The 11196-nt window shown below is 16.6% G+C and overlaps 3 protein-coding genes across 3 annotated transcripts; 1 reads left to right on the plus strand and 2 right to left on the minus strand.

The window, feature by feature from the left end:
• Positions 1-1152: 1152 nt before the first annotated feature.
• Positions 1153-4484, minus strand: EMC1 (ER membrane protein complex subunit 1, putative; the record flags this gene model as incomplete). Its single annotated transcript, XM_028674085.1, has 2 exons — positions 1153-4088; positions 4280-4484. 2 exons carry the CDS (start codon positions 4482-4484, stop codon positions 1153-1155), a joined length of 3141 nt encoding a protein of 1046 aa, XP_028530474.1.
• Positions 4485-5395: 911 nt separating this feature from the next.
• On the plus strand, positions 5396-7168 carry PGAL8A_00525000 (mitochondrial carrier protein, putative; the record flags this gene model as incomplete). The annotated part of the gene is made up of 1 exon (XM_028674086.1): positions 5396-7168. One exon carries the CDS (start codon positions 5396-5398, stop codon positions 7166-7168), a length of 1773 nt encoding a protein of 590 aa, XP_028530475.1.
• Positions 7169-8217: 1049 nt separating this feature from the next.
• PGAL8A_00525100 (cullin-like protein, putative) lies at positions 8218-10899 on the minus strand (the record flags this gene model as incomplete). The annotated part of the gene is made up of 2 exons (XM_028674089.1): positions 8218-8304; positions 8554-10899. The coding sequence occupies 2 exons, from the start codon at positions 10897-10899 to the stop codon at positions 8218-8220; spliced, it is 2433 nt and encodes an 810-aa protein (XP_028530476.1).
• Between the last annotated feature and the right edge of the window lie 297 nt (positions 10900-11196).

Below are 11196 nucleotides of genomic sequence, written 5' to 3' on the forward strand. Positions count from 1 at the left end.
TTTTTTTTTTTTTTTTTTTTTTTTTTTTTACCTTTATTATTTATAAAAAACATTATAAAAATATTTTACACAATATTTTGAATTATTTTTAGATAATTCAATNCTTCTTAAATTAGCTTTAAGAAAATTAAAAAAAAAATATTATTTATATAATTCTCTTCTTTAATATATATAATGAGAAATTTACATTTTATTTTTTATTTTACTATATAAAAGTGAAATAAAAAAAAGAGTTATTTTTAATTTTAAAAATTTATATTCCTTAAAAATATGTATATTATTTTTTTTAAAAATTAAAAAATAGAATAATGATTTATTTATAAAAATTCCTTTTTTATTCTTAATATATTTATAGCTTAATTCTAAAAAAATAAACATAATAACCACTTGTTAATAATTTTGTATATAATTAGTTTCTTTTTTTATCATATAATTATTAATCCATTAGAAATGTATATTTAGTAAAATGTTTTGAGAGAAAGAATATATTTTATATTTCTTCATGTAATTGAATTAAAGAAAAATTTTTCATCTTTTTTTATAATAAGTATTTTAATTTAAAATAATAATCTAAGTTAAATTTATGAAAATATTAAAAAAAAGGAAATTTATATATATATGGGCATATTAAATATTATCACCTTTTCTTAGCGTATAATTTTGTAATTTTCTTAGTGTTTTTTATATTAATAAATAAAAAAAAAAAATGAATTTATAGTTCACATGTATATATATATAATTTTTATGTTTTTTAAAAATAAGTATTAAATAATTACAAAACTAATTAACTTTTTTTTTTTAATTTTTTGTTAAGTTCCTTTTTTTTTAATAAAATTTATATAAATTCATATATAATACTTTAAATCAGAATAAATATCTTTTTTAAAAGATTAAATATAAGGTTTATAATTTTAATTAAAAATAGTTTTTTAATTGGTATTTATTTTTTTTTTAAATAAAACATAAAATCAACAAAAAATGAGTATATATATAAAAAAAAAAAAAAAAAATTATTTATTTAGAAAAAAATTAAAAAAAAATTAGTTTATTTTTTTTAGAATTCAAAGAAATTATTTTTAATAATATTTATATGTATATAAATACTAATGTTAAACATCTTTTTTTTTTTTTATTCATTTCAAATATATTATATTAGCTCCACTCTATATATAACTTTTTGTTTACTCTTTTAACATATGAAAGGTATGTACCTATGAAAACTAAAATAATTAAAAATAATAATAAGAGAAAATTAAAGTTTTCAATGGTATCAAATGACCCATTTGGTTGATAATATGTAAAATAAAGATAGTTTCCCCAAGAAAATAATAATGTAGTTGATTCTAATAAACTTTCATTAGCTATAAATCCTTTTGCATTATATAAAATATCCGTATGAGTAATAAATTGGTTAAAATACTTATAATGATTTTTAATTTGATCATCTGTTATATTAAGTGAAGAAATTTTGTTAGTATCTAGTAAAAGTAATAAATGTTTATTGGTAATTCCTCTTTTTGTTTCAGTAAAATTAAATGATTTTACATTATGATCTATTATATAATTTTTTTCATTAATTACAATTTTTTGTTCATCAAATAAATCAACAAATTTTTCTTTTTTAGACGTTATTATACTTAGAAATCCTGGATCACTTTTATCTAATAATATTTCAATAATATGAAATATATATTTATTTAAATTCTCATTAAAATAATTTAAAATAACATAATTTTCATTTATAACCACATGAAAAGGGGGCTTGCTATATTTATCTAATATTTTTGAGTATATAAGACTACCACTAATACCATCAACTACATATAAGGTGTAAATAATATTTTCTTTACTTTTAATTCTTGTAATATATGATATTATATTATCATTAATATATTTATAAGAAATAGAAGCATCTTTATTTATTTTAATGGGGAAAAAAATATTTTTTTTTGTTATTGATTTTGCGAAAAGTTCAAGTTTCTCATCATTTATATTTATTGAATAGGTTTTTATTAAACTTAATTTATTTTGATCATTTTTTTTTTGGCTTGAATTAATTAATCTATACCCTTCTATATAATTTTGTGATATATTTATATTATAAAAAAAAAGGTGTTTTTCATTTATATCTTCATCTATCTCATTATTGAAAACATTTACAATTTTAATATTTAATAAATTATCAATAGCTATAATGGAAGAACTTTTTTTAAGAACAAAATAATTCTGAATTAAAAAAGAATCTATTTTTTTTTCAAATATAATATCCCCATATAATATATCAAATATTAAAATATATGAACTCTTATCACTTTTAAAAATAGTTATCACTGACTCTTTTGAAAATTTTTTAAATACATGTAATTCATTCTTTGAATTTAAAATAATATTACTGTCATTATTATTATTATTATTATTTATAAATATTAATTTTTTACCATTTTCAATTTCTGACCAATTATTCTTACTCATACTAAAGGAACATAAATGTTTTTTTAATGAAAACATTCCTCTTCCTTGAAATTTATTTCCATCAATTTTATATAAAATCAAACCAGTAAATAAATGAAAAGCAAAAATTATATTATTACAAGTGGATACAAGAATAACAGAACTTCCAGCATATTTACTACTATGATGAAGAGAAAATCTTGTAAAAGAATCCTCAAGCATACTATTCATCATGGTAAATTTATAGTCAGTATTTTTTTTATCATAAATGTTTGTTTCCTTTTTAGAATTAATTAAGACATCACTTTTTAATTTTTTTTTATTACAAATATTTAATAAATTCATTTTTTCTTCAATTGATAAATAAAAAAAGTTGAAAGGAAATAGAGAAGAATCTTCTTTTTTTTTAACTATTTCTTCTATAAAGGGCTTATTAAATGAAGTTATTTTATTTTTTATATATTTTTTTAAATCATTCAATATTTGTAATTGAATATTATACGAATGTTTTATGCTATTTTTTCTTAAGTGTTGAAAATTGTAAAAATATAATTGATCAATATATGCTAATGATTCTTCTCTTGAATAAAAAACATTATTTTCTTTATACACAGTGAATGATGAATCATTATATACACTAAAATAATAATTTTTCTCTTCTTCTGAGTTATATATACCTACTATAATTTCTCCATTATAATAAATATTATTACTTTTATTTAATATATTTAATGCTTTTTCATTTTCCATTTCATTTGTACTTTTAATAATTATTTTATTGTTTTCATCTTTTGCGAATATCATTTCTTTTTTATTATATTTATTAACATAGTATCCTACAATTTCACCATTTGTTACCTTTTTTATAAAATTCATCTTTTTATCAAAATAATTATATATTAATTTATATTCCCCTACATCAATAACAATATAATTACTAGTATACCATTGTTCCATTTCATCTCCTTTTATAAATTTATTATTTTCTATTATTTCATTCTTAAATATATTCTCTTCATCATTATTATTTATAATCATATAATTATAATAATATTTTTTTTCTTCATTTGTTAATTCTATCCAGTATAAATATTTTTTATTATATATGATCACTACATTTTTATTATATACACTCACGTAATAATTAATTTTGTTATTTAATCTTAGTTCTTCAATCTTATTTAAATTGATAATATTCTTATTTAATTTATCAATACTTATTATATAACAATATAAATCCTTATCTACATAGAATAAGGTTACAATATTATCTTCCAATAAAATTACTTTTAAATAAATTGAATTCAAATTTAATTCTTTAAAATATATTGAATATATTGAATTATCAATTATATTACCAATATCTATTCTATTATTAAAAAGAATAACTATTTGTTCATCTTTTATTAAAAAATCTTCTATTATTTCATTCTTATATTCAAAAACGCTCAATAAATATGAATTTACAATATTATACACATTAATATAAGAATAAATATTTTCATCATTTATGAAAATACCGTTTATATCTTTTTCTAAGTTATTTTTATAAATTAATGCAATTGCATATTTTTCATTACCATATAGTTTTTTTATTTTTTCATCTTCTTTATGAGTTTTTACATATTGTGGTTTACCTTGAAGAAAAAAAAAAAAAAAAAAATGGAACTTTTTTTATAAAAGAAAAAAAAAGAATACATAATCATTTTAATAGATTTCAATAACAATAATGTTATAATGGTTAAGAAAATAATTATAATAATTTAAAAAAGTTTATATATATATATATATATATATATATATATCATGTAAAATCATTTATTTAAACCTGTTTTATAATTTAGTAATGCTACATTTCCATTAAAACTTGAAAGAAGAATATAATTATTTATTAAATTTGATATAGGAATAATAAAATTTATGTGACCTATTAAAGATGCATTATTAGAATATGGTATATGTTCTTCATAAGTAATTTTAAATAAAATTATTTTAATGCAAATTAAAGCAATGAACAAAATTTTTATAGACATTTTTCAATTAAAAAAAATGAAATACAATTATTTAATATCATACTAATTATATATATATACATATATATTAAAACAAAATTATATTTTTAATTTAAATGAAATATGAAATATAAAAAAAAAAAAAAAAAAAAAGTTTCCATGAAAATAATTATATTAAATGAAATATAAAATATATTTCTTTAAAAAAAAAAAAAAGAAAGAAATTTAAATATAATTTATGAATACAAAATATATATATCATTTATGTAAGTATGCATTATTTTAATATTTTATATTTATATAAGAAATAACATATTTAATCTCACTGAAACGTATATATATATATATATGCCTATGTATGTGCATTAAATCTGAAATAAAAAAAAAAAAAACCTATTTATTATCTCAGATTTTATTAATTTATTTATTTTTTTTTTTTCTAATCAATTAAATAATTAATATAAAGCAATTAGATATGAAATAATGATAACGTTCTTGGGAACTTGCATTATAGTTAAAATTATACATATGTTCATTATTTTAAATATTTTTTTCTTTTATTATAAATACCTAATTTATTTATAAACTAAATAATTTAAATCTATAATTTTTTTTCTAATTTTTTTTTTTAAAAATTATTTCATTTACCATTATATATATTTTTTTTTTTTTTTATTTATATATATTTTATTATATTAGTTTACTATTTCGTTTTCTCCTTGAAAATATAACGTAATTAAAGAAATACATCTAAAAGAAATTTGATCTTTAACAGCAAATTTTTTTTGTTACACAGCTCAATAAAATAAGATTATATTAACCTAAAAAAAAAAATTAATAAATAAAAATTATTCTTATATTTAGGTATTTTACTTATGATTTGTTAAAAATATTCTCAAGAAGAGAAACAAGAAAATGTTAAATAAAATAATATGGACATAAAAAATGAAGATGAAAATTTTTTAAAAAAGGTTTTTAGTTATTTTAAAAAGGATATAAAAAGGGACGAAGAAAAATGTAACTTTTTAAATAATAATAACACGAAAAATGATGAAAGTAATTTAGTAAAAAATAGAACATTAAATTTTATGATTTCATCAACTATAATTTTATGTGTGCTGCATCCATTAGATACTATAAGAACCAGAAAACAAATATATAAAGTTTATAAAAATTCTTATCCTTATTATTATAATAATAAATATAATTTATTTTATATATTAAAAAATGAAAAATTAGAAAGTGTATATCGTGGTTTAGTAGCTAGTTTAATTACCACAGCAATATCTCATGGAATATTTAGATTCATATATGATACTTTAAATTATTATTTTTTTGAGAAAATAAACAAAATAAATTACAAAAATAAAAGTGAAAATTATATATTACGTAATTTAAGTAATAGCGAATCAAATAAGTCTAAATGTTCTCATACTACATTTTCACCTGATTCATCAGAAGTAGATATAGAAAAGTATAAAAAAAAAAGTGATATATCTAAAAATTATAATTTTATGAAAATTAATGATATAAGGAAAAATGAGAACTTTATGAATACTAATTTAGAAGGAAAAATGCAAACAAATGAAAATAATGATACATTAAATAAGTTTAATGAGGCAAAAGATAAAAAAAATGTAAATTATTATATTATTACTAGTAGTATTAGTTCAATTATTAGTGTGTTTTTTCTTCATCCAGTATGGCTAGTTAAAACTAAAATAGAAAGCACAATAAATTTAAATTACAAATTTTTAAATTATAAAAGTAGATTACTAAGTAAACATTACAGCGCATTTATACCAAGAAAAAAAATAATTTCTTATAAATTATCAAACATTTTAAAACTTTTTATGTATGATAGAAAATATAGAAAAAAAAATATAAATTATAAAAAATTTTCATTAAATAACAAAATGTTAGAATCTTATAAAAATAACTTTATATATAAAAAAAATACAACTAGAAAAAAATACAATTATCTTTCTTATAAAAATGTAAAAAACCCTTTCTTAAATGGAGATGTAAAAAGGAAAATGATACATAATTATTTATTATATAAATATTATACCCTGTCAATTTTAGAAAGGAAAGAAGTAACAAGAAATATAATGTCTCATTTTCGTAAAAAGTTTTATAAAAGATATATTTTATATTCAAAAAATCCCATTTCTAATAATAAAATATTGCATATTTTTAAAAGGGAAGAAAATAAAAATGCTGTAACGGCCGTTTATAGATATAAAAATTATTTTCAATTTGTTTATGAAATATATAAAAAAGAAAAATTATCTTCATTTTATAAAGGGTTTTTAGCATCAATATTGTTAACACCACATGTTGCTATTCAGTTTTATATATATGAATATTTAACACATTATTTTAACTCAGATTATATAAAGAACCTACTTAGAGATAATAATATAAATACTTCATCAAATGTCATAAATAAATTCCTACCTTTTTTGTTTGGTGTCTTTTCAAAATATGTTGCTATTATTTTTACTTATCCTCTGTACACTATAAAAATGAGACAACAAGTTCAAATGAAAAATTACGGTTTTCTTAAAGTATTAATTAGTATTTTTAAATACGAAGGGATAAAATCTTATTATACTGGTATTAATATGCATTTATTGAGAAATTGCCTACAAAACGGAATTCTTTTTTTTATTTTTGAATACTTAAATAATGCTAACCGATAAAAAAAAAAATATATTAAAAATATTATTTTTTATTTTATTTTATTTTTTTTTTTTTTGAAATTTTATTATCATTTTTAAAATGCTTTTTTTGTAAATTTTTGTTCAAATATTCTTATACTTTTTACATACTATTATTAAAAATGGAAATTATATTCAACTTGTTCTACTAATGAAAAAATTTAACTATTTTATTTTATTTATATTCTTATTATTTTATTTTATTTTATTTATATTCTTTTTATTTTATTTATTTTTATTTTATTTATTTTCGTTTTATTTTTTTATATCATTGCATTTATTATATTTTACATAATTATATATCTGTCTAATAATTTATTTTATCATATCCTTCATAATTTAGAATATTTTTTTTTTATTTATCTTTTCTTAAATATTTTAAAAAGAAAAATTTTTATTTTCAAATGATTTTCTTTTTTTTTATTGCATATATTAAAATATTATATATGTTATATACATTAATTTCCTTAATTCTAATTTCCTTAATTCAATTAAAATATAGTTAACAAAAATTACAAAAAATTATATAATTTTCAAACACAAAAAAAAAAAAAAAAAATTATTTTGAAATAGTGTAAATTGAAAAATAAAAGGGAAAAAATAAAATGATTAAATAAAAATAAAAAGGATAAAGTAACATATTTCTTTAAAATAATATGCAAATATATTTAAATATAATATTTTTAAAAACAGTAAAAATAAATCATTTATAATAAGAATATAAAAAATTTTATGTATATCAAAATATAAAAAAAAAAAAAAATTAAGTAAAAATATACCATAAAACTTAAGATTCATAATTTTCTTATAAAGATTAACCTATACACATATATAAGTATATTAAACAAAAATATACAACATTCTATAAATTTTAATAAAAAAGGAATGTAAGAAAATTACTTTTTTCTTCAATTTACTATTTTAAAGATGTTATGAAATTTTATAAATTTACTTTAACATAGTTCATTTGTTATGCCAAGTAATGATTGATTTATTAACTCACTTTTTTTTTTTTTTTTTTTTTTAATATTCTATGGTATATATAAATAAACCTGACTGTTTTCTTCTTTTTGAATGTATTCTCTTTCAACCAATAAGTCTATCTTCTTTTCAATAATCTAAAATAGAAAATCAAACATTAATATAAATAGTAAGATTATAATTAAAAATGAAATGTATAAAAATGAAAAAAATATATGTATTACAATTGAATTTATAAAATCAAACATCTATACATAAAATGTTGCTTTTATATTTTTAGAAAAAAAAGAAAAAACAATTTTTTAAATAAAATATTTTTTATATAAATATTTACTATATATATATATATATATATATATATATATATATATAAACTTTTATATTACTTGATTGGTAGGAGAAAAACTAGATAATGATCTTTTTACATAATCGAAAATTTGATCGTAAAAAAGTTTCTTGTGAACTTTCATTACACGAACAATTGCTGCTTCTATTGCCATTGTTCTATCTTCTTTAGTTTTTTCATGTTCTTTTGATAATAATGTAGTTGTTTTTTTTATAAACACCTTTTTATGATGATAAGAAAAGTCTTTATTTATATAAAAATCAGATGAACTCCAATTAACTACATTGTCATTGGTAGATATAATTTTAAAGTTGTAAAAACATGAATACATGTTATTTGTAAAAGATTTCAAATCTAAATTCAATTCTCTTTTTACAATGTTAAAATTTATAAATGTATACTTGTTAAATAATAAAAGAATTTGGGCATTTACAACGTTACAATATAAATAATACATAGTGTTATTAAAAAAATATTCCAATATTACTTCACTTAAATCATATATCCATTCTAGTTTTCTGTTTTTATGGTCAGATTTATAATATTCTTCAAATAATTCAATATATTTATTAAAGTCATTATTTAATTTTATGGATGTTTTTTCTAAAGTAGGCCAATATCCTTTATTTAATATTTTTACAGAAAAAAAATCTTGTAAATCATTTGTATTTAACTCATTTAAATTCATAGAATATTTTTTATCAACATAATCATAAAATTTTTTATTCATATTTCTGTTATTTATCATATCCTGAATCATACCACCTAACTTTGAAGTATATTGTGAACCACACAAGTAATATAAATTTTCAATAAATTTTTTTTCAATATCTAATGAGATATATATATTATTAATTAATCTGTTTGCTAAATAAACCCTATAATATTCAAAAAAAGTTTCCTTATTACTTGTATAATTAAATATTTCTACAATATCAGACATTTTTTTCATCAGAATTGTGTTTTCTTCCTTATTATCTTTGTCACTACAATGATTTTCAATAATAATTTCATTTCGAATTTTATTCTCTTTATTTTCATCATTTGAATCAATTTTAAAATTATCATTATCTTTTAAGTTTACATCCTTTTTTAATACATTATCTGAATATAAAACTAACAGCTTTACAGTGCTAAAATTCTCATCCTCATATTCAACAAAGCTTTCGAAATAATCTTTTAAACATTCTTTAAAATTCTGATCTATTGTATTATTTGATATATTAAAAAAGGATAACTTAAAAACATTATCATAATGATTATGCAATTTTATCAATTCATCTATATATTCACATAAGACATTTTCGTCTTTTTGTTCTGTAATATTGCTATTGGTATTAGATTCATAAAGAAAATTTCCTTCGTTTTCATTATTTTTTTGGTAACTAAAATTTTTTGAAATCTTAATATATTTTTCTTTTAAATTGTTACCTTCTGCTTTAACATATTCTCCTATAATTTTTTTCAATCCTTCAATAGCTTGAGGAAAATATGAAAATAAAAGATATGTTCTTCTAAGACATCGTAAATTATTATTTTTTAATAAATCATATATATTTTGTTTACTTTTCAATAATATATCTAATTTATCAAATATTAAAAGTTTCACTATAATATTAGTAATTTTTTCACAAGTTTCTTCATTTAAATTTAATGATTTATTTTTATCATATTCTTTTTCAACAGAATTTTCAATTGATATAATATAATCATCAAAACTTAATGTATTTACCCAACTATCTCCTTCTTTTTTATAATAATTATCTACATTTTCCATAACTTTTTTCTCTATATCATGTTCATACATCTTTTCATTGCTTTCCTTATCTAACTCTTTATATAAATGAACTAAATCACAAAATAGTTTTTTTTCATCCTTTTTTTCATCCATTCTTAAATTATCATAAATTTCGTAAACGATATCTTTAATTCCGTCTCTTAAATCATTAAACAATGTAATTTTGAAAATATTTTTTGTATAGGCGCTTAGGCATAATGAACTATTATATTCCACATAATAACGATCAAGATATCGTAAAAATTTATTCATCCAATTTGTATAAAAAGAATATTTAATCCAAGCATTTATTAGAATTTTTGTTTTTATTAAATTGTTTTCGTTTTTTAACAAAGGTTTAATTTTATTAACAGCATATAAGGATAAACTTTCTCCATATTTTCTATATACTTCTTTAGAGTAGCAAAAAGGATTTTTTTTTGCACACATATTATATACAACTGTATATAATCTAGTATATTCGGTTGCACTAAATAAATTTTTATTTTTTTCAATATTATCATTTTCTAAATATTTTTCTATTTTTTCAATTGCTTCTTCTTTTATTATTTTCCATCCATTCTCAAAATTTATATTTGCTATATCCATTTTTCATATATGAAGTTAATTTTTTTTTATATATCTATGCATATTTAAAGTGCACTTTACACATATATATATGTATATATATATATATATATATAAATATATATATATATATATATATTTAAGATAATTAAACTAATTTTATTATATATAAATAATATATGTCATAATTTCATAATAATACATATTAAAAAATATTATGAAATTTTTTATATTTATCAAAATAAAGGATTTAACATTAAGTTATAATTAATAAAATATATTGAAATAATTATCATAAAAAAATAAGCATGAATAAAA

Source organism: Plasmodium gallinaceum (assembly GCF_900005855.1).
Source record: "Plasmodium gallinaceum strain 8A genome assembly, contig: PGAL8A_v1_152, whole genome shotgun sequence".
Taxonomy (NCBI): domain Eukaryota; phylum Apicomplexa; class Aconoidasida; order Haemosporida; family Plasmodiidae; genus Plasmodium; species Plasmodium gallinaceum.